This window comes from Vespula vulgaris, chromosome 11 (genome assembly GCF_905475345.1).
Source record: "Vespula vulgaris chromosome 11, iyVesVulg1.1, whole genome shotgun sequence".
Taxonomy (NCBI): domain Eukaryota; kingdom Metazoa; phylum Arthropoda; class Insecta; order Hymenoptera; family Vespidae; genus Vespula; species Vespula vulgaris.
The window spans coordinates 4,908,996-4,936,034 of record NC_066596.1 but is presented as its reverse complement, the minus strand read 5'-3'; the positions used below and the strand labels follow the sequence as shown (position 1 = coordinate 4,936,034).

Here is a 27,039-nt window from a genome sequence, read left to right as displayed (position 1 = left end):
AAGCAAAAGCATTCCGATTCCCATCGACAGCTTTGTAGATTAAATAGACGTATAACGTATGTATATGTGTATAAAATTACCATTTAGAGACATCTTTATCCGAGACAAAAAGACAGACATGCATCATCGCAAACATTATCGATTGGAGATATTCGAAGATATTCGAAGAAACCCGTAGATTTTCGAATATGTCGGATGAAATCCCAGATGAAGCCCCAATACTCAAGACGCTACCAAGAGCAGAGCCAACCCGATCCGTCTCGATCTGTTCCGACCCGTCTGGATCCGTTCCGATCCAAATCGATCCGACCCGAGTCGAACCGATTTGTCCCCTTCCGAACGGACCCAATCCGAACCAATTCGATCCGATCAGACCCTAACTAACAGTAGCCGATGCAATTCTGTCCCCTTTTATCGATCAAATCTCATTCGGCTTTATTTGATCCTATTCGATCCCATTTGATCCTATTCGGTCCTATTCGAACTTGTTCGATCCTCTTCGATCCTATTCCACTGCATTTGATCGCAGTCAGTAGATCTTTTTTGATTCCATTCGATCCTATTTGATCCTATTCAATTCTACTTCATCCTACTTGGTCCTAACCGATTCTATTCTATCCTATTTGATCCTATTCTTTTCTGTTCGATCCTATTAAATCTTATTCGATCTATTTGATTCTATTCGGTCCTATTCGATCTTGCTCGATCTTATTCAATATTATTTGATCTTATTCGATCCTGTTCCATTTTATTTTATTCATATTTCATTCTATTTGATTCTATTCTATTGTTCTCGATCCTATCCGATCCTATTCAGTCCTGTTCGATCCTAAGCGCTCTTATTCGATCCTATTCGATTTTGTTTGATCCTGGTCGATTTTATTCGATCCTATCCGATCCTGCCCTGTCCCTTCCTGTTCCATTTGTTCTGTCATGTCTTATTCTGAATAAAAATATATGATGTTGAACAGTTGTATAAATATATAGCTATTTTTTATTTCTTTCATTTAAATATCCTAAATAATAACTGAGATAAAATATTTTAGTAATAAAATTCAGGGCTTTCACGTCAATATTAAATAAAGATAGAGAGTTGTTATAAGATATAAAATCGTTTAATAAGCAATAACAATAAAATTTGACACTAGAGTTATATCGATGTGTACCCTGCTAGTATCTTTCAATAGTTCGATAAGAATTTGATATTATATATATTTCATATGTTTAGATTTTAAATATGCAATGACGATTGTATTTCTCAATTCAAATTTGTAATAAAAGCAGATAACTCTTTTGAGCGATAAATTATACGGCAATATGCTTGCGGATATCGCCACTGGACCACGAAGCAAAATTAATCCTACTACATTCGAGCAGTACTGGATACATAACCGTGGAATAATGTATACAGTGGTACAAGAGAATAGAGAGATAAGTAGTATGGTGTAAAGTTTATTCGATCAAATTTTAATGCTCAATATAGCTTAACATGGTTCATTTTATAAAAAATAGTATTATCAAAGTAATCTCATTTTTAACATTCCACAGAGATTTATTTGTTTCTTATTTTGTTTTCGCAGATCGAGTGGTTCTTGTTGGTATCAAGTGTAGCGGAAGTAGCGCAGAAAATGTTACAGTAAGTACTACAAAGTACTAATAATGTTATTGCTATATCGTTATTGTTATAATTCTTTAAGAAAACCAGTAAATAATACTTCAATTATTCAACAGAAAGATCTCAGTATAACTCTTACCTTTCGTAATTACCCTTATCTACTATAAACCATATTTTGTCAAAGTTGTAAATATATACCTATTTGCCTTGCACGCACATGCTAAAAAACTTTTTTAATATGCCACACATCTAATGATATATTATTAGAGGATATTCTTTGAGGCATACATCACGGGTCGTAGAATTTTCACGACGGCTCGGCAATGCAGCCCTTTGCTCGAAGCCGCCGACTTTACAAACCTCTTTTAATGCCGCTCCGTAGCACATTATTCAGCCGGCGATGTAAAGTAGAGGAACACGTGTAAAGGCCGGCCTTTAAAACGCCTAACCGAGACCTGCCAACCTTCTTTCGCCTGCGTATACGCGCAGGTAAGTACCAGCGGGTTAGCAGCAACAAGTATACGTGTGTATATCGCATATATCACGAGTTTAAGTACCGAGCATGGCACTTTCGATCTTGAGAAGTTGAACCACCCAGTCGTGATTTCGGTACAGCTGCCAAAGGAGAAATTTTGATGATCTGTGCTCTTCTCGGTAGTATGGTGTAAGGATCTAACACATTATTTTGTTATATTTTCTTAAAAAACGAATCTACTGATCTTTTCAAGCTTTTTATTGGCTCGTTAGGGAAGCAATTTTTAATATTAACATACTTTTTATAAGTCGATCGTTTGATTTTTGCAGTGTTATTAATAATCGAAGCTTCGAAGAAACGACATCGAATATCGAATTATATCATTTGTCAATATTAAAAATTAATTTCCACTGCATTTAAACAAAAGCTAATTTACCTAGTCCCTATCGATGTCGATGTGAAATTTTCAATTCGACGTTCAGCTGATAAATATAGCACGTCATATTATTCTATGAATAAACAAAAAAAATACGTTATTATTACTACTCTCCCATCGTAAATAACATTATTTGAAATGGGAACAAACAGATGGATTCGTTGCATAAACATTTCATTTTTAAAGCTTGCACCTTATTCCGTTGATATTCAAAATAAATATTACTTATTTACGTTTCATAAGCAAATACATTAAAAATGAATGCCTAAATACAAAGAGAAAATTTGATATATGTATATACCCAAATAAAGCCATTGCCTTTTACAGGAACACGATATTAATGTATTTTAATGGAAAGTCATTCGATGTATAACTGTAATAACAAAATTCAACGAAGTATCATATCGAGCTGCTAAATGTTGGCGAAAAAATGGTAATATTCGTATTTCGGTTCGATCGTTTAAAATGCTATGAAAAAGTTGATTTGACCTCGTTAACCGAATCGACACTATGGAATTTTCTTTAATCCTTTTACAAGTTCCGTTCGTGCGTTTTCCAGAAAAAGTTAAAAGAGAAAAAGAAAGAGAACGGAACATTCGAAGCGAGCGTTTCAACGAGACGAGAGAAAGTACAACGAGTTTCGGAGAATATTCTATTTAAATGCCTTTGACGGGAAAGCGAGGAGACGAGAGAAGACGAGACGGAGCGTTTTGCTCCTTTTCGATTCAGCCCACGATATGTTCGCTGATTTAACGACGTCCGTGGGAGCCATTGTGCGTGCTCGCTTCTTCTTCTTCTGCTTCGTCCTTAAATCCCCGATCGTTATTCATCGTGTATTCGAAAGAAAAAGAGAGGGAGAGAGAGAAAGAAAGAGAGAGAAAGTCTTTTTAAATCCGAGAATAAAGACGATAAGATGAAAGAAGGTTTATGTATTTTTAATAAACATCCATTGTCGCTTGTTTAATAAATTCTTGACTATATGGCGAGTTCGTGTATTAAACGAACGTGTTTCTACAACGACGAGTTCGATGTTCAAATATATATATATATGTATATTACATTTTCAAAGTTCAATGGAAGAAATATTTAGATACTTCTAGAATGTGTCTTTAGTTAATAAGCGATGATCACACTAAATAAATACGAGAATAATTTCTTCCACTGGACATGGTTTACCAATGAAAGAAAACTCAAGAAAAATAAACTCAAGGAAGTAAAAAGGAAGAGAGATAAAAGAAGAATATGAATAAATGAATCGTTCGTTTCGTAAGGCAAATGATAGATGTTCAAAGGGTGGAAAAGAAACGAAAAAAATGGAGACAGAGATAGCGGAAAGGACAGAAGTGTACGTGCGAGAGAAGGAGAGAGAAAGATATGGAGCAATAGGCGAATAAAAGCTACGTCGAGCAGATGGCTGGTATGGCCATTAGCTAATGGATCCCTAACACCAGTCCACAAGAGTCATCCGCCACGAGGTACAAACTGGGAGATAGTTACATCCACGAAACGCTGTTCCTACACCCTTTCACTACCTCCTAGAAGTGGGGGAGGGGTTTTGGGAGATCGGAAGAGGGTTGAGAGCTGTTTGGTCTGCATAAAGCCGGCAAAATCACGCGGATAGCAATCGCGCTAAATCACAAACCGACTATGCCACGCTTTTCCGTCCGCAGCATCCGAGCTTGCTTCACTTTCTGCTTCCCTCTCTCTCTCTCTTTCTCTTTATAGCTCGTATGTTTACATGTACGCTCGTTTTCACATTGCTCTTTTCAATCGAGCACAGGTGTGTATCGTACGTTCGATTTCAGATGATTTCCAATCACTTAACGTGGGTCTTTCATACAGAAAGAGAGAAGCGGAGAAAGGAAAAGAAAGAGATAGCTACTTAAGTGAGAGAAACCAATTCTCACGTGTGCTTCGGTAAAACGAGAGTTTGTTTTTCTCTTGGGGTGAAAAATATCGGCGTTTGAGAATTTAAAAAGCATATATGATTCGAATGAACCATAAATGGATTGGAGAAAAATTTATTTATATATGATTTGCTGTACTTTTCTAATAGCTAATAGTTTCTTCTTTTTGTACATTTATTTTACCTAGAAAAAATTGCTCACCTACGAATACTGGTAGTATCGTTAAATTAGTATCGGTAACACGTTATGGTTGTTACTAGTGTCTACTATTAGTACCTACCGGTTAGTATCAATATTATATACACGACGAAGTTACCGGAACACGGAGCAAACCGTAGATTCGATCGAATCTACCGGATTACTGAGATAATACATTTTTGCAATCGCTTATCGCGTTTGTAATTAATGGTGGTAGAAAATAATTAGTTTAATCCCCGCTTTACCCTAAGCACGCTTCCGCAATAGCTAAGAACTTAATACCCAAACGCAAAATACTAATTGTATAAAGTAAATTTATGTACTCCGGTATCGGATGTAGATATTAACGTGTACCAAATTACGTGTTTTACCGAAGCTACATTAAAAGAGATTACCAGAGTGCTTATATCAACGAAAATAAATTTTCCTTTAACTAGTGATAACGACTCTAATTTGTGTATTCGTTATTTCCATCGTAAATTCGAAAATTTTCTTTATTAATAGGCTAAATACAAGCGGATAAGCGTAAAGTTTGAAAGATAATTAGGATACTTCGGCATCCTTTCTTAAGCATACTCGTTAACTGTTTTTAACAATAAATTCTGAAACTCGTTAAAATTTAATGAATCGCACAGGAACGCGCGGTGAAGCCTACGGTAAAGAAGAAAAGAAGAAAAAAGGAAGTAGGATGCAAAGAAAAAAAAAGTATCTAACTGGACCGATACAACAATGGTGACACACGTGCGTCTGGGTTGTGCACATGCATGCACGAGACCGGAAGAGGGTACTCAGTAATTCCGATGTACCCCCAATTACCTAAAATAACTCGATGTAAATCTCTCTGTCTCCCGCTCTCCTTCTTTCTCTCACTCTGTTTCTTTCTCTCTCTCGATTCTTCTCTCTATAATTAGCGCAGCAATCGGGTCGTGTAGTCGTCGATGCGTGACTCGGTATCACTTTCCAATTTGTGCCGCTATAAACGGCGAGTAACGAGAGTCGTCGTTACGATCATCGACCAGGCGGAGAACATCGAGACGTGACGAGTGAACACGTTAATTGAACCTTTCGAATACGACTTTGTAATCGCACCACGATTCTGCCTGTTATTATCAAGCATTTGACATGTCGAAGAAAACAAATGAATTTTGGCAGCATAAGTGATAATTAGTTCAGACGAGAAACTAAATAATAAAAAGAGATAGTATCAATGGAAGGGAGAGATATTGACAAACCGTGAGCTACTCAATAAGGTGAGCTTTAACGATAATCCCAACATCTTAGAGTTTCGTAGGAAAATAAGACACCAAGAAATAATGCGTTAGTCAACCCCATGACAGGATCTTTTGGACGAAAACATCGGAGACATTAGGAAGAAGTCGTGTCGCAGGAAATCGCACGAGCAAGCGAAGCGAAGTTGAAAATCCTATGATGGACCGGTCTTAAGCGTGGAAAGGCGACTTGTTACTGCGCGGTTAGGAAAAGCCGTCGTCTGAACTTTAGCAAGGAAGTAAGGAAGGAAGGAAGGAAGACAAGGTAGGAAGAGGAGGAAGTTACTAGGAAAGGAGTAGAGGAAGGGTGGTAGATTGGAAGGAGGTAGACGGAAGCGGTTGTTGTTTCGGAACGATACAGTAGAAGGCTCGTCTACTCGAGGAAGCGTCTTAACATTTGGAAGCGTCACTAAATATTCATCGCGTCGAAAACGTAAGCACGGAATATCCGCCTTTCACGCCAGTCAAAATACAACGCAACCCTTAAGCCGTAGGAATCCCTTGCGTTTTGAGCGTCTTGGAATTAAATCGCCAGGGAGAAGCTCTCGAGCAACATCCCGACGGGCCTCATTTTCCGTGGTCGGCGCATCCCTCTTAGTCTATGTAGCCGTTTGGTTCCAAGAAAGAAAACTCAGCTTCGTCCGTCTGCAAGCTTTTCAAGTGAACGTTGGAACGTTGAAAGTTTCATGATGAAAAGTTGATGAAAAGGACGAGTGATAAGCTAGCAAAAGGGAAAGATCTTTAATTGCATTTTTATGGGACGCCCTTTCTTCGTAACTCCCTCGATAAGTTCATATAAATAAGAACGAAGAAAATGAGTCAAACGAAATTCTCAGTAGAAATAGATGATCACAGAATTCCTCACCATGAAGTTTCCAAGATACTTAAGGCGCATAACTATCGAAGCTCAATTCTGAATAAATTAGTACGCGATTCCTCGGCACAATTGCCAGATTCTATGCTATTGTTTCCATTTGAGTTAAGATATGCGTGCACCCTCTAGTCGGTAGATGCCTTCCAACGCCATTATATTCGAACGTCCGCCAAACAAGACTTAGTCTCCTGCGGTACCTGCCTAACCCAACTCGATAACCGATGTCTGAACACTTATACTCGGAATGGAACCAGGAGGAGCTTGACTATAGAGCCGAGTAATAAGTAATAACTCGAGTTTCCTCTTTAATACTCCCATCTAGTTTCCTCTGTTAGGCACTACGACCTTTTTCACTTCCCTTTGTCTTCATTGTCCTTTTGCATTCGACGCTAGGCGTGCTCCAGACGCTTTCATTTATATGCTCCCGTACGTTTGTTTAGATTGCACAAGAAAACTCGTGATTGCGAAAATTCTCTTTCTTTTTCGCTCATCGATATAGAAAGCAGAGAGAGAGAGAGAGAGATTCTCGACGCGACTTCTTGTCGCTGACTTCTTTCTCTTCTCTCTCCGTCTTTTGCATACAACCGAGGCTTGGAAGGGTAAATAAGAATGGGCCCACATCCTTCTTGCTCGGTATAACGTTCATTTTACCGAGGAATTCCAAGAATGGTGTTGAAAGAGACAGATGCTGGAAGATAGGAAGAGGATGGAGATAGATAAATAGATGGAAAGAGAAAAGGAGAAGGAGAAGGAGAGAAAGAGAGAGAGAACGTGGCGGCTCAAGACAGGGACATTGTTCAAATTGCGGAGAGTGGAGACATCGATCACCATGCTACTGCCGCAGCTGAGCCCTCGAGGACAGACGCGAGCGACCTAGCCGTCCCTCTTCAACCATCCCCTCTTACATCACTTCGCCCTCCACCATAGAGAGCCAACACCTTCGAATCCTCCTACGCTCTGCCTCAGCATTGACTGAAAACCATACCACGTGGTAGTCCTTTCAAACGTCAACCCCTAAGCTGACTTCTCTCCCTCTTTCTCTCTTCTTCGTTCTCTGCATCGTTTACAAAGTATACAGGGAGCTAGTCGATATGTCCAGTATGCTGGACTAGTCGATAACCCCGAGGAAAGATCGAGTGACTGAGGTGAAATTTTTTCACACTTTGTTGTTCAAATTGTTTTAACTGTTTTTTATTAACTGCATTGAATTAAAGAATTGCAATAATTCTATATTTATCTAATATCCATTCCCATGTATTTCATGAAATCCTGGAACTTTAGTATTCAACTGAATTCAACTAGTTGGGGTGATTCACTATACCAAATCTGGTCCAACAGAGAACCGTCTGGAACAAAACAGGACATCGAGTTTAAGTCGGCTTTAACGCGAAAGGATTAAAAGTTCATCCTGACGATATCAAAAGACCGAAGCCAGTTGACGTTTGGCTCGTGATCAAATATCTGCATTCGTGCTAGCGGTTTTCGACTGTTTTCGAGAAGAAAAACTCACGAGTGCCCGACGGTTGGTCGTCGAAGTGGATCGGAAAGAGTAGAGAATCAAGCGACCCCATCGCTACGGCCAATAAAGCCGAAAATTTTTATTCGCCAACATCGGCGCGGATAATTTCTTGGCTCTCTGCCACCGAACTCTCCACGTCGCCCATCGTTTTCTGCCTTTTCATTTATTCTATGTGCACCATAGCGTGAACTTCGCGATATTTATTAGCCACGATTGAGCGCTCGAGTGTTTTATAGATTACCTATTGCGGAAAACCAAAATAGAGCTCATCGAAATAGTAAAGTATTTTTTTTGATAAACGTTCGTAGAATCTTTAAATTCGTAGATACATGTTTGTTCTTCAAGACACAGTAACATCGACTGTACTTCGCGTTGGTTTCAAAATGAACATAATTCCAATCATTGCAGATATAATTTTTCAGATTTCATTTTTATATGATAAAGTCGAATCCGGGAAAAAAAGTTAAAGTAATTCGATAAGAAAGTAATTTCCAAAGCTGCCCGACATAGTAAGGTTTTAATAAATCGTATTGCTGTGGAGCATTCACGAAAGTATCCATAGGATATACATAGAAATGGTGTATTCATTATGAATCCCTCTAGTCCCACAAGAGTTTATAATTCGGTGGGTGTACAATTCATCCCAATTTTCTTTCTCACTCCGTTTCTAGTGTTCGAAAATGACATTCAAGAAAAGACAGTCGGATTTACGAAGTGTTGGTGGAAGATGACAGTGATAGGTCGAAAAGAAAGAGAAAGAGAGAGAAAGAGAAAATTAAAGAGAAAGAGAGAGAAAGAGAAAATTAAAGAGAAAGAGGGTCGAGAGGTAAATGGAGGAGAAAGACGAAGGAGGACATAAAATCAGATTTTCGAAGTTTCCCTTAATGTATACGATTTCCGCAGGCGAATTATGCCACCGCGATCCAAGAAGGAAGGAACAGAGAGGAGAGTAGTATGAGCGAAGCTGGGAAGTAGGGAATGAGGTGGATGGAAGAGGAGAAGGGATAAAGTAGAGGCAACCGTGTGCCCTGGAGGCCGACCACATAACTTTGAGATTAATTAAATTTAAGCGCTGTTAAAAGGATTAATTAGTAGCAGCTACCGCGATGGCACGAAGGACACCGAATCGCGGGACAGAATTATGCACCGCGAGATGAAACTTTCCGTTCGCTACAATTTAAGATTCGCTCGTGTCCTCGTCTAAGTTGCAACTTCATGTTTTCATATCCAATGTCTTCTCATTTTTTAGTATGAATGTGGTATTGTTTTAATCTCCCATTGTGTTTTTATCTTTTCCTTTTTTTTTTTTTTTTAGTTGAATGTTAAATATTAATTATAAAACTTTGTATGAATATTGGTTAATGTTAAGATCGATTAAAATTTTTAACGATCGTTGAAAAACATTGCTGAAAATATCCTCGTTATGAAAACAAATTTTATTGAATTGCATTTTATTTGCGTTATCAAGATATAACAACACTATTTATATAAAACCATATTTGATTTAAATAATTCCGTTTCATAATTTCCATCCGTATTCTTCGGATTAATAAAACCGACGGTTATATAATAAATCCGCAGTTATTATTATGATTTTTATTATCATCATTGCTACCGTCATTATACCATTTTATATCTTTTATACGAGTCGCTTAGCAAATCTACCTCCGTAAAAAACGGAAAATATATTATATAAATTACTTGAAGCGTATGAAAAGAATGATTCCGAATAATCGTGAGGCTGCGTCTAATTCAAGATAGTATAATGATAATCTGAAGGTAAGCAGACCGACGAAATCTACACCTACCATCCAAGATTCCGACATTTGGCAAAACTTCAACAATGCCATCTTTCTATCTTCTCCGACTTTCTCTCCCTTTCTCTTTCTCCCTTTGAAGCATGTTCATCCTTCCTTTCACCCCTCTTCCTTCCTTATTGTCAGTGTTCTCGCGTTAAATAACAATGGGCTCGTGGAAGTGGGACTACTCGAAAACATTTGCCCGTTTCTTCTCACTCACTCTCTCTCTTTCTCTCCTTCCCTCCCACCCTTTCTCTTTTCCTCTCTTTGTCGCGATTCATTCGGCCTCCCGCATAATGACGCACGCTTCTATGAAACAACGTGGTCTCTCGCTAATGCGCGCGCGTGCGCACATTCACATCGGTGCCAGGAGCATCTCCAGCTGCTTCTCTTTCTCTCTCTCTCTCTCTTTCTTTATCTCTCTTCCTTTTGTCCTTACTTTTTCCGACGTTTTAATTGTTGTGCTAACATTTACCTTACGGCGATCAATCGGTACAACAGAGAGATAATGGGGTAGAGGGGATAATGATAAAGTGATGGAGGACATATAAAGTAATATCGCGTCGATTTCATTGAGATATCTTCAACTTTTCTATTGTCTTACTTTATTAACTGTCACATTTTTTATATCTATTCGATGTTTCACGATATTAAACTATGATATCTGTTAACGTATTTTTATAAAAGTAATTGATGTTCCTTAAATAATTACAAAAAAATTTTTTAATATGTTAGAAATTTTTTAGAAATTTTCTTAGAAGATCTGATATAATGTATGAGGAAGCACAGGCATATAAACGCGTATAAATCACACGATAACCTGTTTACATTTCGAAAACCGATTTAAAAACTCGCTTATCCGCCTCCGGGCAGGGCTATGGTCCATGTGCGGCCGAAGAAGCCAGGTTACTGTAAACTGTGTATATGTATCTTCTCTGTAGTCTATGATCTTAACCAAAGGAAATTTACGAGTTCACTCTTTCCCTTTCTACCCTTCGATCAGACGTTGGCCCTTTCCCTCACTGCATTATCGATGCTGCTCTGTTAAGTTTCGAAAGGGTAGAAACCGGCTGCACTATCCGATAGGGGATAATCGATCTCAAAAGGGAAGGCCTTTCGAGTGAAAGTGTTGGTAGGGGTTGCGAGAGAGGGAGAGAAAGAGAGGGACGATGGACTACCAGTACGTCTGTTTGCCTTACGTGCTAATTTGCTCGACCTGATGAAAGATCAAGCTAGTGTAAACTCTTCGTTCGGTGTACCAACTCCCCGTATGTTAGTACCGACTCACCTCATTGAGGTGCACAGAGTGCATCTGCATCGAGTTCAAATTCATGGCAGCAAAGTGAACCATGCACGATAATGCATGGTTCATCAAAGATTACTTATTAAGTAAATCGTTGTGATCAATAATTTATCATTCGATCAATCGTTATCCGATCAATGGTTTTTTTTTTTCTTGATAGAACGAAATATCGAGTATAAGAAATATACCCTACATCATCCACAGTTTCAAGCAATCCGTTGAAAAAGACAAAAACATAGAAAAAGTAGACTCCAGTGAGTACTCCGTTTTCTACGTGCCTTCCGTTTCCGGTTTGTCCTATCTCGAAAGGTTTAATTCAACTTGGACGTATCCTGCCTCTTTCGACCTTCCGTTTCCAACCTTGCCTACCCCCATTCAATCTCTCCATCTAACCCAACAGCCCACTCCTTCTTTTTTCAACATCAGCTAAAGCTACGAGTTATACGTGTGGTTGAATAACCGGTGGTCATTAGCAAGCGGTCCTTTTTACGCGTTACACAGCCGGCACGGCGTGTGTACGTAACACCGTGACAAAATGCTTCTCACACTTCTCACACTTCTCTCCCACATTTTACCCTCCTACTCTCTTTCTCTCTTCGCTACAACGGTAATGAGTACCATTTCAGTAATGAGGTCGCACGCCATTGAAAATCGCAAAGGAACGGAGATCTCGCTAGATCTCTTTCTCTTTCTTTCTATCTCACGTGAGAGAAAAGTAGGGGTGTTCTCCTCGACCGTAAAAGTTAATGAACGAAGAAATAACCGTCTCGAAAGAATCTCTGGGCTAGCGTCACCTCTCCTCTTACCCTTTTATCGTCCTATCTTTCCCGTTTTCAAAAGCTTTTCTGACTTCTTTCTCTTTTCGTTTCCTTCGGTTCTCGACCTCTCCTCCTCTTCTTCTTCTCTTTCTTTTCTACGGAGGCTCAACGTAAAGATTCGATCTGGCGTGATCGTATCAGGCATCCTCGAGAATCCACGGGATCGACACCCTCTTACGCTGCTACTGGCTCTACGTGACGATGGAAATCTGATTTCCGTCGTTATACCTCTCCTGCGCAACCAACTCTACGTATAGCTGGCCTACTTTTTCTTCTCGTCTTTTCTCCGTCTCTTCTTCTCTTTCGTCTCTCTTTCATTAATAATTATGTCTGGTTGTTTTACTGAGACTAAATCAATATTCATAATTCCATTACGTATTAATCTTCAGATATCTTACATAACAATAATTTGCGTTGAACAAAGCAGATTAAAAAAATAATTAAATGCTCGTCGAATCTCACCGCCTATTTTTTCTCAAATCATTTGATGATTGAATATGAAAATGAAAACAAAAAAGAAAGAAGAACAAAAAAGAAAGCAAAGAAACATAAAAAGGAAAGATAAGATGAAAAATAACTTAGTCATAAGCCGGTAACAGTAGTACGTGCCAAAAAGAGAAAAAGTCAGAAAGAAGAGGGAAAAAGGAAATAAGGAGAAGGAAGATAGTGGGAGAGAAAAGGTGAAGAGGCAGATGTGATAAATGGTAATTGCGCAAAAGTACCGCGACGGACACGAGTAACACCCGTTCCTCATTAGAGGCTTGTTAAGGCGTCCAGACGCGAAGCGACGGAATGTGGTGAGAAAGAAGGATGAAAAAGTGAGAGTGAGAAAGAAAGAGAGAGAAAGAGAAAGTAAGAGAGAGAGAAGCTCTTTTCTTCTTCCAACACACTTAGAATCTTCTTTTAGACCAGCTGCCGTGAACCCTTCTCTCGCTCGTCTCGTCTTCGAATAATCGTTTTGATTGTCGGGCGCCACGCCTGGCCAATGCCGAAAGATTTGATTTCTCCAGAAGACAGCGATGAGTCAGTCTTTCCTACACGAGAATCAGCGAAATACCCAATGTGAGCCACTAAAGCGTCTGCTTTGTGGAATCTAATACGTAAGTCTTCTTCCTCTGTTCTCTCTCTCTCTCTCTCTCTCTCTCTCTCTCTCTCTCTCTCTCTCTCTCTCTCTCTCTCTGTCAGGATCAAAGAGTTTTAACTCCTTTCTGTCCATGTCTCGAACCATTTGTGCTCTTCTTTATCTTGTAAATTTCCCAACAACGGAAAGACTCCGTTTTAAAACGGGCAATTGCCCATAGCACGGCTCATCGATCTGTTATTTTCATTGTTCGGAGACCACTTTACAGATTATTTGTTATCTTTCGAGACTCCGTAGTGGGTGAAAAACTCGTGTGTGAATCATTCAGCAAATACGAAAAGATAAAAGTATTGAAATCGGACTACGTTCGATACGTGGGTCGAGATACTGTGTGATTTCAAGTTGGTTGACACTAACGATAAAGCTACGTGACAGATTAAAGTACAACGACCTCATATATTTGGATGTTCTTTTTAATAGAACTTTATATCAAGAAAAACATACATACATATGTACATACATAAATAATTTATCACTGCACACGTGTAATACTTTTAACACCGTAAAAAGAATGATAAAAATCGTACTTTGTGATTTCAGTAAGAACGCGATGGAGATTCACGAAATTAGAATATCCAGAGTTGTTTTCTAGTAGCTACCCTTGCTTTTTCGTTCTCAACGTTACACACTTTATCGCGCTACGCCAGCTTCTACCCGACTCTCGACTTTCTCCTTTTTTTTTCCTTCTCATCCTCTTCTTCTTTAGCAACGATGCCAGGCGCTAGTCGTTCTTCCCGTTGCTGGAAGAAGGCGAACGTTTATTTGCTTTCGTTCGTTGTGATTCTTCCGACGTTTCTCTTCGCTCCATTCGTTCCAAGATAAGACCAGTTCCGTTTGCGAGCCGTGCAAGAGCTCAGAGAAGCAACACATCTGTAACACTTCGAGGAACGAACGAAAATTATTAACCGGGGTAATTACTCGAAGCTTCGCCTTATCGTCTTATAATTTTAATGGCATTTTATCGATTTCTCTTTAACGGCAGTTCGTTATCATCGTTTACCTTTTAAGGTATCGTCCAATTTCGAGAATCATTCGGTTGATAATATTAACAAGGGAGACGTTTTTTTCGATAAAAATTTTTTCGATATCTCCTCCGATTTCATTCGATAATTAACAAACATTTCATGATGCTTTTCTTTGAACAAAAGTCCGAATAATTACGAGGGCTGTAATAGTCGATATAAAAATAACATACGTTAAAAGAGTTCCTTGATTTTTATCGATTTATGGTGAGATCGAACGAGCCGTGATGACTAGGACCTTTCTCATTGAATTTTCTGACGTAATCGGAGAATGCACGGGAAGATGCATCGCAGCCGATACGAAGGAACGACAATACGTTCTCAAGTCGAGGTGAACACGGACATACGAGGCGTCATTAGCTCGATGTATCGAGCACCATCCAAAGCGTCAATTTAACAGCGTGTGAATATTAATGATAGGATGCAGAGACCCTGTTCGCATATTTGTCGCAACACATGCCTTCCGTATCATCGATTAATCCACGTCGAAGATTATTATAGTCTACGATATACTATCATATGATAATGGAATTTTGTTTCGACAAAGAGTTTAATGAAAACTTGCTATCTGTTAATTCTTCGAATATTTATTCTTATCTTTGATAGATAATAACTGTGATATAATTCGATACGACTTCGATTCGAAAATTTTTACCATTTGTTAAAACACGAAACATCTTAACCTCACCATTATTATCACAAAATTACTCTATCATCACGTTGATATTCTCGTTAATATCTCGATAAGGTCGTAAAAAATACCTATATACGATTTATCAGAAATTCCATAGAATTTTATGATTCCAACAGAGAACGAACGGCCGGTAAAAAGAGTCCTTTGCGCCTATGAGTCATTAAAACGTTCAGTTTCGCTTGAGTACCGAACCCGCCCATCATTATCTTAGGTACTCATCTTGTAATGGTAAATCACTTTGAACGGGCAATAAACGCCGCGGCGGCGTGAATCGAAAGACCGACGAATAAAATTTTTGATACCGTGAAATAAATTCAACCCGTTACAATAGCTCGATTAATCGCAGGATTATATGGTTTCGTCAAACAACGTCGAAGGGACTAAAATGAATACACGCGCATATTTAGATTTTTATATGAAACATAAAAATTTGAAGATTTTTAGAATCTTTAACACATAGTTTTGATAATAATCCTCTGTTACACATTTCACTATAATATTAAATACATCTTGTTAATGATTTTTTTTATATAGTACGTTTATAAGTAAAAAATTCATCAGACACAAAAGAAAGAAAAATATTTAATTATTTTTCTTTCGTTTTTTGAAGTTTTAGTTTCGTTAAGATTGCTAAGGACAAGGGTCAATGGTTGAGTCAGCGAAGGAAATTACGTCTCGAAATGTCGCAATTCTGCGATTGTTCTTCCGCATCTTTATTGTCCTTTCATCAGAATGAGTCAGCAAGCGTCATAGTTATTTCTTCTATCTTTCTTTTCTTCGAAGAAGAAGACTGACTATGATGTTTAGAATCACGATTAGGTGATGGTCCAATGAACATGAATACATTATTTTTTAGTTTTAGATTCATCGTTCTTTTTGATAGTACATTGTTGCAATTAATTGTACATTGATCGATAATTTTACATTTATCGTAATGTCCATTTGTGTGAAACAGTATCGTTTATTTTTATTCCGTTTAATATCTAAAAATTTACCGCATCTCTAAAAATTCACATATGCGATTTAACTTTTTCTCTTTCTTAGAATTCAAAAACGATACTAATCATGAATAGGTGGAGATGGAGTGAGGGATTGCGCATCGCAGACGATCTCACTCTTCGATCCTCTGTGTGATCCTCGTGCCTTACCGAAGAGCACGCATCCTCGCCCGAAATTCATTTCAGCCTGGATCTCGCGAATACTTATCTCCGGAAAGAGATTGGAGGATTTGCTCTCAAACACGATTGTTTACCTTCACATAAAGTCTATAGTCTTTGCGTTTATCACTTTCTAGTATTTGTTATCAACTTTTGCTAATTATCGAACAGAACGATTTGATTCACAAATTTTGTTTCCTACTTGTATTATTTAGAAAGTATTATTTATTTAAGTATTATTATCTGTTTGAATAAGTAATAATTTTAATCATAAAATATTTTGAAAATATCTTTAGAGACAATTTAAATGTTATAGAATCATGGATAGTTTAAAAATCAAACCGCAAATTATAAGCAAGCTATCGACGAAGTGTTAAAAATAAAAGCTTGTCGAGACGATTTAGTCGGAACATTCGAAATAGAAAAATGTTCTGGGTTCGGCTATAGGGAGTAACATCGATATTACGAAGAGCTTTATTCCAACATGTATCGTGACGTTTTAGATTTATGAAAGTATGTATGTACAGGTCGGCCGAGTTTCCATTTATCAGTAGAACGCACATACGAATACCTGTAGCGTTCGAGAGATGGGAACGCATACGGCATGTAACGTTCGCGGAACATCCGCAAAACTTCGATTCGACGAACAAATGGACGGAGTTTTGCAAAAGAAAAAGCGTCCGACGGAAATCACAATGGGAGTAAAGGCAACGAGAGAGGCAGAGAGGGAGAGAGAAAAAGAGAAAGAGAGAGAGAGAGGAGAGAAAGAAAGAGAAAGAAAACGAGACATACAGAGATAGCTGCTCAGCATCGAATGTGGGGAAGCGCATTCCCTTCCTATTGTGCATCGACTGGTGAAAAATGCACACTGATTTTCCGTAACAATGCTGATGAAAGGAAGAATTTTCACTGATCGTCAATAAAATTCGAAGAATTTTTACGAATGAATAAAGCTAGTCAGAATCAATCAATAATATAATAATCAGTATTCGAAATAACATAATTATGGGATTTTGTTCGATATCACTACTATTCTTTTAAATGATATAAAATTCATGGTTTAACGAAGCTAACAGAAATTAAATGATTATTTAAAAATAAAAAAGAAAATAAAGTTAGTCTCATTGAAATTATAAAGAATAATGAACGATATAATGGATGCAGTGATTGAATTTAAAAAATAGTTGTACGTTCGTAGTCGGAAGAAACAAATCTATTCATGGTTTGTAAATATTTCGAAAGATTCAGAAAAATGTACAAGCTTTCATTTATTCACCGTCGAACGAGGACAAGAAATAATTATCCGGCGTTCCGTGTAATTTTGAGCCTGATACAAATTAACGGAGGCAACGTTGGCTCTTACAACGTCACGTGGATTACTCCGAAAGGCGGAAAATTGAAAAAGAATTACGTTGAACGACGTTCACGGAGAATAAGTTTGCTATATAATGCCCGAGAAAGAGGATGTACTCGTTGATTGTTTATGAAATAAGAGAAAACAAAAAAGTCTTTATTATAATAATTATATAATTATTATGAAAGAACGTTCTAACAAAAATTTACCTAGCTATTCATCTTACACGATTCCACAAGATAAATTGCGTTTCGAAACTAACGAAAAGTTAGAATAGGAACGATCAAAAGCGTCACACAGGCTAATAGATCCCAGCGAGACGTCGTTATATCTTCGTAGTTTTCAAATATACATACATATATCCATGTGTATGTACTTAGGTACGCGTATGCGTTCGTCTAATACTCCCTCGTCCTGTGTGAAACTCGGATCGGTCGAGACGTCAGAGGGCATTCAGAATCGCGTCAAATCGTGCCAGACAGAACAATGCCGACGAATGATCCGACAGCTTTATACCTCGGACGGATCATAATCAGCACTTAAGTCGAGTACTTTGATGAGGGAACGAAGAGGATGCCGGCTTTACCTCGAGTATTACCTAAACGTTTTTATTCCAAGAATTACTCCAGGGCCTTCAAAATGAAATGGCGCTCGGAAACACTTTAAGAGAAGTATCCTCTAATGTGCTTTTATATCATGTGAACATCATTGAGAAGTATAGACCTCGATTCGTGACTTTTGAATTTAACGTAGATTTTTCTTTTCATTCCTTTCAGGTGTTATAGCGTCATTAAAAAATTTCGAACATAATTACACTCGTATAGGAGAGAAAAAAAGAAAGAAGAATTAATTAATAGCCAAAAGAAATTGCGAAATTCCATTGATTTTATTTAGAATTTGACGAGCAATCAATTTTCATCAATTTTACGTCAGATCATCGTTCTCTTTCAATTCTTCTTCAATTTCTTCTTCGAAACGAGATATACCGCAAACGGTACGATAAAGTAGATTATGAAGTTCCTTGACTTATACCATATACGTTCTCTTCCTCTCTTTTCTTTTTGTTTGTGCCATCGTCATTCGCTCTACTCCCTCACTCTCTCATTCTCTCCTGATTTCAACGAACAATTAAGGTCAGAGAGTGTCGACTCGTCGACTCGTCGACGGTGGTTACGTTATTTGGGTCGTATTGGATCGTTTTTCAACGACGTCTATTTGTACACGGCTTTTCCGAGAGAAAATCTTATCTCGCTTAACAACGATGCTGTCCATCGTTCTTTTTCAGACGACGAGGACAACGGCAACGACAAGGGAAGACTAGGACGAGGACGAGGATGAGGAAGACGATCGATCGTCCTTTGTTCTCCTTTTTTTCTTTTTTTTTTCCTTTTCCTCTCGTCCAACATCGCTCGTCTCGTCTCGCCTCCTCCCGCCTCGTTGTTTAAGATTCAAAGTTTAGACTTTAACCCCTTCGCAGTTTTATTAACGCTTTAACGACGGTCGACACGACACCCGTGTCAGTTGGATTTTACTACGGACGACGGATTTCACGTTAGCTTGCTGTGATTTCTTCTCTGTTCTGTGAATCATTTCTAAGGTTAATCTGTCCACCCGTTCTAAAGAAATTTATCAAATATTTCTCATCTACGTGAAATCTTTTTCGAGAAATCATGCAGCCATTCCAAATAAATTATCAAAAGAAACTAGAATCTGACCTCACCGCAACTTGGAACATTTATAAATCTCGATCAACCAATTTTCAGGGAGTTTTCTCGAGATTCATAAAAATAAGACGAATACCAATAAAAGGAAAAATAAATGATGTATCATTAAAAACAAAACGATACTAACGACGCGTGTGTGGCATCGTTTATGCGATCGAAAATCCTTAAGGGAAATCTCGCGAACCGTCAATAAAATATGCGTGTTCGTTTAAATCCGTGTAAGGGACACCGTGCTTAACATCCCCGAACGAGCGAGCTAGCGAATGATGACTCGCTATAGAATGCTATATAGCTAGCTAGCTAGCTAGTCCGTCGCAAGCTACACGTAGACGCTCGCGCGTGTATTAATCTGCATAAACTCATTCCTATGCAAACGAGGAGGATTCGACGACGTCGAACTAGGATACCGAACGGGTAGAAACTCGCGGGGCTTACACCGTGGCTTAGAAGCATGCTGAGGCTTATATACATATAGATATGGCTTGTATACCACGAGATACCGATCGTAAATGAAACCACACCGACAGCAACCCCTACACATTTCTGTCTCTCTCTCTCTCTCTCTCTTTCTCTTAGATTCTTTTCTTCTTTATCTCCTTCGTCTTCATGTTGCCATAGACGGAATAATAATTGCCAAGCCCTTGTCCTACGGTATATTCGAAGTGACGATGATCGCTTGACGAAGAACGAAAGAAAAGAAAGAAAGAGTGAAAGAGACATCTGCTTTCAAGATAAGATCACACTTATCATAAATTTAAATCGATAAAAGGAATTTTAAGTTATTCTTATTTCCTTTATGAATCTCCCCGAGAATCTTATTTAAACATTAGATCATTTTTTTTTATTTCTCGTATGACCGATTCGTACGATCAATCACCCCTTGTCTGGACGCTGTTTCGAGCACACAAAGATAGAACCACTCTAACGTTCTTCAATCTTACGAAGCGCGTCCTCGTATTTCCGATATCGAGCAACGAAAAGTCGACGGACCGAAGTAAAATGAAGGATAAAAGATAAAGGAGAAAGGAAGCAGACGATATGAGAAACAACAAAGACGTTCAAATTTTCGATATTTCTCATCATCGAAACTAAAAGAAGGTTTATAGACACTCTCGGGGTTGAATTTTACACTAGCTCGAGAACTATAAGTTCACCTACTCGCACTTATGTATGTTTAATGCGAATAAGCAAGGCCTACGACCGAGGAACTTCTTACTTACCATTTGTTATAACTTATTCATAGCTCGTGCAATTACCAGTGCATAGTTCATCGACGTATAGACATGAAAATCGCACCTTACTTACTTGCCAACGTCTGTATCAACTACCTCCTCTCTTCTTCTAGTATTTCGTTCAACACATATACCAGCTTTTCTCTATACGTCTGACGTGTACTACGGATGGATTTTCTACGTTTAGTATTATAGAAGCCGAAAAAATAATAAAAATATCATATAAGAGATAATATCTAATATATGTAACCACGTGGCCATTATTCTTTCTTATAGTCCAGGAAGTTGAAAGTTTTCACGCTTTAAAAATGTACTTGCTAGCGAGGCTGATCCCGTGTAACATTTCAAAATTATAGCTTTCACTATGATCATTTTTCCGATCGATGAAAAGAAACCTTTCTATTCTTTCGTTCCGCATTGTTTTTGTTCTTCGTGGTTTATAAGTTTCATAAAAAATAATATTTAAGAAATTATCAACACTATTCTTGCTAGAAACAATTTCGATATATACAGTAGATAAAACTAATCGTTGAGGTATTTGACAGATTACAAATTCTTGAAACAGTCTATAATTTTCAGTAACAAAATATAGTCAAAGTAAGAATACATTTACGATTAAATAGTCTAGTTTAATAATTTGTTTCAAGCTACGTGACTTCTTAAATGCTAAATATATTACTGTATTTACAGTTACCACTACTCTTTCGTTCAGGCACGTAGATTGGTTTTTGTTTATCCAACTTATCCTTCTGTCACCGACTTTCCTCCTAGTTGCTTACCTGAGCGAATTCGAGTAAACTTCTCTATTGAAAGCGTTCACGAATTTTAATCTACTCTTCACTCTACCCTCGTGTTTCCGGATAAATAATTAATAGCTGCTTCGTAAAGACTATAGGACGACGGATAACGTATTAATGAACCGAATAAGGTATATCGGCCCTCGTGAAACTAAAGTCGAGATCAAACGAGAACATCGTCGCTGAAGTATCTCACGCTTTGTTATACGTCTGGTGTTCTCATAAAATAAATTTCTCCAAGGAACGATACTCGAACGATATCTGACAGGTTAAAATATTTCGATAAAAGCATTTTATTGTTAAAAATATTGACAAACGAATTCAACCGCTTAAGAATAAACAAATCATACATTCATAAAAAAAGAACTTTTTTATTTATCCTATAAAACCGACGTAAATCTCGGAAAATATATTTCCCAAGCCGGTAATGTTGAAAGAATATTCACAAGCCGGAAGTATTTAAACAAAACAAGGTACTGCTTCGTTGATACCCTTTTAAATTTCTCGCGAAACTCGCAAATGCGTGTACATCGTCAGATTTACGGCGATACTAACGATGTCACGGTCCTTTTGTTTCAGCTTGACGAGGACTGAAATGACGCAGGAGTCACGGTGAGAAAAGGGCGAGGGTTTCACCCTCGCACGAAAAGGGGGTGCCATGGCGAAGAACTTTAGTTTCGTCGTTGGTGCAAGCCCATCGACTACCCCTCTCCTTATTCGTCTCCTCCTACTCGGCTTCACCTCGTTCGTTCCCGCAACGCGTGCCGTGGATCTTTGTAAGTATTATTTTTGCTTTAACAAAAAAGATAACGTTAGAACGATCTCATATTTTTTTACATGTTAAATATCTTCGACATTTACCTATGTAGTATTCTCCGCAATATTTTTTACGATAAAATGTTAATGTCGGTTTACTTAATCGTTCTCACAATGTTTGTCGTCATATGGTCCAATCGTTTCACAGAAATCATGTTCCATGGTCTGAGAGAAAAAAGCTGGCCATTATTCGTTCGAACGTTGATTAAATATTGATTTTACCCTTCACCTGTGACGCGAATTCTCGCAAATATTTACGCCGGTCGTTATAAAATAATTCGCCTCAACGAAGATCCTCGTTTATTAAATAATATTCGCTCCGATAAGTGACGCAAAGCGTTAATATCTCCGTCTCTCTCTTTCTCTTTCTCTCTCTTTCTCTCTTCACATTGTCTCTTTATCTCTATCGCTCTTTTTCTCTGTCTATCGTTCACCTCTGTTCTCGTTGAGAACGGAAAAGAGAATCTATTAACTGACGCATGCAAATCGTCGAAGCCGTATTAAGGCCAGCTTGACGATGGGAAAGAGGGTGGTAGAGAATAAAACGAGCGTAAAGTATTGGACGAAGAATTATAGAGGACAAATAAAAAAAAGGGAAGTAGGAGAAAAAGAAAGTGGACGAGGACGAAGTCAGTCGGTGACGTGAGAAAGGAAGAAAAGGAGAGCGATCAAGATGGAACTTGTGTACTATCGGAAGATTAAACCAATGGTAGAAAGAGAAAAGGAGGAGAGAGAGAGAGAGAGAGAGAGAGAGAGAGAGAGAGAGAAAGAGAATCTTCCATTTTCTCTTCTTCGTTTCGCTAAGTTTTCGAGCCCCTTCTTCTTTTTTTTTCACCCTCTCGATTCAACAACTTTGTTGGAAGTTAGTAGATTAAGACGTTTCGTCATTAAAACCAATCGTATCGATAAATAATTGTAATTATTGGAATTATCATATAAAGTTACTAAAAGAATATAAAAAAATCTGATAATACATTGATAGTGTTATTAACACGTTTCATTAAACACTTATCCTCACTTCAAGATGAAATCGAATCGAATTTTTAAAGTTTGATATTGGCTATATCATAAAGAATATTATGGTAGAAAAAAAGAAGACGTCTGAAAAAAAATTTTTAGTACGAACTGCTTTATTTCAACCAGTGCAACAATTAGATCAAAACGTATAGATAAGTTCGACACGCTAAGGTAACCCTTTATACCCAACACTTAGCCCTCCTTCTACTAAACACCCAACGACCTACTCGTTTCGGACAGTCCTACATGAAAAGCGGGTTTCAACTATCATACGGATTCATCTCAGTTAGCCGCTTATTTAGCCCTTTTTAATTCGCTCGCGACGTTGCACGGTAAATATAAATACGCATACTTTAGATTGAGTTCAGGGATATATTCCTTTCGCTGCTCCTTTTCAAACCAGTATCTCGACGATCTTCGAATCGTTCATACTGGTATAAATTTAACTATAACCCGATCTAGATCAGTACGATCCTTCGGTTAAATAAATTGTGATAAGTATACGTATACGATATAAATGTACTATTGTGTGCCTTCGAACCTATATCTCTTGCAGGAAATACTATAATTAAGATAAGATATTATTAATTATTTTATCGTATATTGCAACGTTTTTACTCACAAATTATTGAAATAATTTTTTTTAAACAATAGATCCGTTAATGCGAATAACTCGCATCGTATTCGATTGTATGGTCATCGAAGTTCGCATTTAACCTGCGTTGTTATATATATGTAAAAATATAGAGAACGCATTCGTTTGTAAAACGTTCGAGATGATAATTCTTTTTGATCTTTTTACATTTTAGCACAATGCATCGCACCACTGGGCATGGAATCCGGAGCAATACCGGATAAGGACATCACAGTCAGTTCCACCTACGATGCCGGAAATGTTGGCCCGCATCTGGCACGGTGAGCTTTCATATCTTTTTTACAGAGTTGAAAAATTTTTCAAACAGATATAACCCAGACACATGTCGAATCAATTTGATCAAGATGGATGTTTCGTACTATGTACGCAGTGATTTTTAAACTGAACGTTTACATGACGTTATTTTTCTTTCTTTTATTCAAATAGATTTAAAGTAAATGATCGAACGTTATTGTTATTTGTACGTTTAATGCAACAAACTATTATTTTAGTGAAATATATCTTTTTTTTTTTTCTTAAAAAGTCACCCGCTCGAAGGATTAACGAAACGAATCAATAAAAAAGAAGGAAATAGAAATTCCGTGCATTCATTTCTTTTTCAGTTGACAACTCGATTCGATCGTGACTACAGACGGCTTATGCGTCAAACCGAATTTTTGTCTCACTTATCGGCTCTCGCTCTCTCGATACATAATCCAACAGAGCTAATGGATTTAGTTGGCAGACGAGAGGATGTTGAAAGAATCGGAATTACAAAGAATCGTTAATGCGTCTGCGCCAATGCACACGTCGCTCGCCATCCAGTCACGGATGCTGCATGAACCAGAAATCGTTAGCACAGGGCATCTACTATTCTCCTTAATCGAAGCATGTCGAGCAAAAGGTTCATCGTGATCATGCGTCTTCCTCGCGTTAATGCTTTTCGAAGAAGAACGCTTTGTGTAAAACTAGGTAAACGTTAAGAATTTGACGCTTACCTCGCAGTTTTTATAATTCATATACATATGTCGCATGTTTCAAATATGTAGAAATCGAATATTCACGATTAAAATAACTTCTCAAATTTTGTATATACTATCATTGATTGTTTTTTACAACAACAATTATTATCATATTGTGTTTACAATACTCGATTTCTAATTATCCAAATAGTACATGTAAAGTGACTTAACAACTTAACATTTATTCGAAATGCTTCTGATTTCCGGAGTGGGGGCATCACAGGGTTAATTGCAACGCTTCCATGCTCGCATGAATACTAAAAGCGTGCGTACGGTTGTGTCTTTAATACGTAAAATCCGGTGTGGCAGGTTCTATACAACGTGTTTCGTTATATTGCTGGTTTTTCGGACTGCAACATACGAAAAGAATTCGTGCGAATTCCACGTAAGAATGTTACGAAAAAATGTCGTTCATTTGCGTGGCCAAAATGCTTTAAATGTTTAAATTCCACCCATAAACAAAAACAAAATTAGTAGAAAAAATAATTCGCATAATTGCAAGAACTTTTCTTAACGAATTAAACGAATACAATGGAATAGAAAAGAAGTATGTTATCGAAACACCCGGTAGACCGACGGTTTTATGCGACGAACAAAAGAATATGGTGGCGATTGACGTATAATTATTTTCTATAAAAGGCCGAGACCCGTTTTTCTTTCTCCTTGATTTGAGCCTTCAGCGACGGTAGTTCGTCGCTTTCAGTCGCGATATTTCGCTTGGTGGCAAGCCGCAAAAATGGCGATCCGCTTAAATTACAAGCGAGAAAGTTCACGCCTATTCGAGCCGCAAATTATCTGATACTTTCAAGAGGCGGTTACGCAGTCAACGCAAATAATCGATCATTGATCGTTATCCGTGCGAGTGCGAGGAAGTTGTGAAAAGTCCTTTCACTATCGTACAGCAGTCAATAAAATAACGTACCTACAGAAGCGAAACCATATTTGCCATTCGTTACTTCTAAAATTTTGTTGTAATCATTCTGATGGAAAAAAAAATTTCCAAAAACTAACGGATGAAACCATTTTTGGGAATGAAAAAATGAAGGCTTCAGTTGTGTGCAATATTGTCACGAATAAGAGATTCGACCGTGTACGGTATTCTCATCCTCGTTCCAACCACCCTGTATCATCCCCGTACCAACCCCCTCTTTTCTCTCCTCTCTCTCTCTCTCTTTCTCACACACACACATACACAAGCCTGTTTAGATATTAACGCGCTGTGTCCGCTGTTCCTCGTCGGTTGTACCGCAGTGCCGGTTTATACGAATATACCGTGCCCCGTGGGAAGCATCCGGTCTACTGCAGCACGCACGCTGTGCGAAGGAACAAACGAACAGGCAACAACGAGCAGTCGAAGCGAGCATTGCGTCGGTCTGTTGGCCCCCGCGGGCTCTCCGATATTAATACATTCCATTACAGTAGACAATGACCGGCTGAATGGACCTCCAACTCCTGATGAGCTTTGAGTCCTCCCCACTCCGATGGACATCCTCCATGAACGTATATACTCTATCTACTCTCAACCAACTTCTCCTCACACGTCACCATCTAATTTAATACTCAACGACCTCGGGCCAAAAAAGATCGCACACCTGTGCTTCTTGAAGGATAAAACGTGTCCAACTAAACCTCGCATCGATCGTTTGTGGCTGTTTTCTACCTTGACCGGTGTGTTCTGAATGGTGGTTTAAAGTTATCGAATGAAAGATTAAAATTGTCTACTAGAGCGTAATTATAGCTTATGTTATTACTTCAGCTCATATAAATGATTATATCTTAAATTTCTCAATGATTATAAAAAGTTTCATTATTATGTTAATATTTTAACGATGAAAAACACGCAAATATTTCGTAATAAAAACCGATAATAGTCGTGACAATTGAAAAATTTCATGCAATAACGCGGCAGCATAATTAAATTGTTGAAACTCTAAAGAGACAAATGAACTCGATATAGACTTAACTAGTGGAAATAAACAGTTTCGTGTAGTCTTTATGAAATGAGATAACTTCTATATGAATAGAATTTCCAAGAAAAAGAGTTAATAGAAGTATTAACGAAATGTTAAGGAAAATAACGAGACTCAATTGAACTTGGGTTATTATTAGATATATCAGAGGAGCCAGTCCGTTTTATTTTTCTGCACGGATTTAATTATACCAAAACTCTCGATCTTCTTTTCCATAACAGAAGTTGGCTAAGAAGAAGAAGACAGG

At 38.0% G+C, this 27,039-nt stretch overlaps 1 protein-coding gene across 1 annotated transcript in view; it reads left to right on the top strand.

The window, feature by feature from the left end:
- LOC127067495 (discoidin domain-containing receptor tyrosine kinase B-like) overlaps positions 1-27,039 on the top strand; it is a 93,371-nt gene that overhangs the window by 25,952 nt on the left and 40,380 nt on the right. Inside the window, exons 2-4 of the mRNA XM_051002486.1 lie at positions 1,581-1,636; positions 21,913-22,109; positions 23,976-24,081. Of these exons, the coding sequence (XP_050858443.1) occupies positions 21,992-22,109; positions 23,976-24,081 (224 nt within the window). The 5' untranslated portion in view covers positions 1,581-1,636; positions 21,913-21,991. The remainder of the gene's footprint in view (positions 1-1,580; positions 1,637-21,912; positions 22,110-23,975; positions 24,082-27,039) is intronic.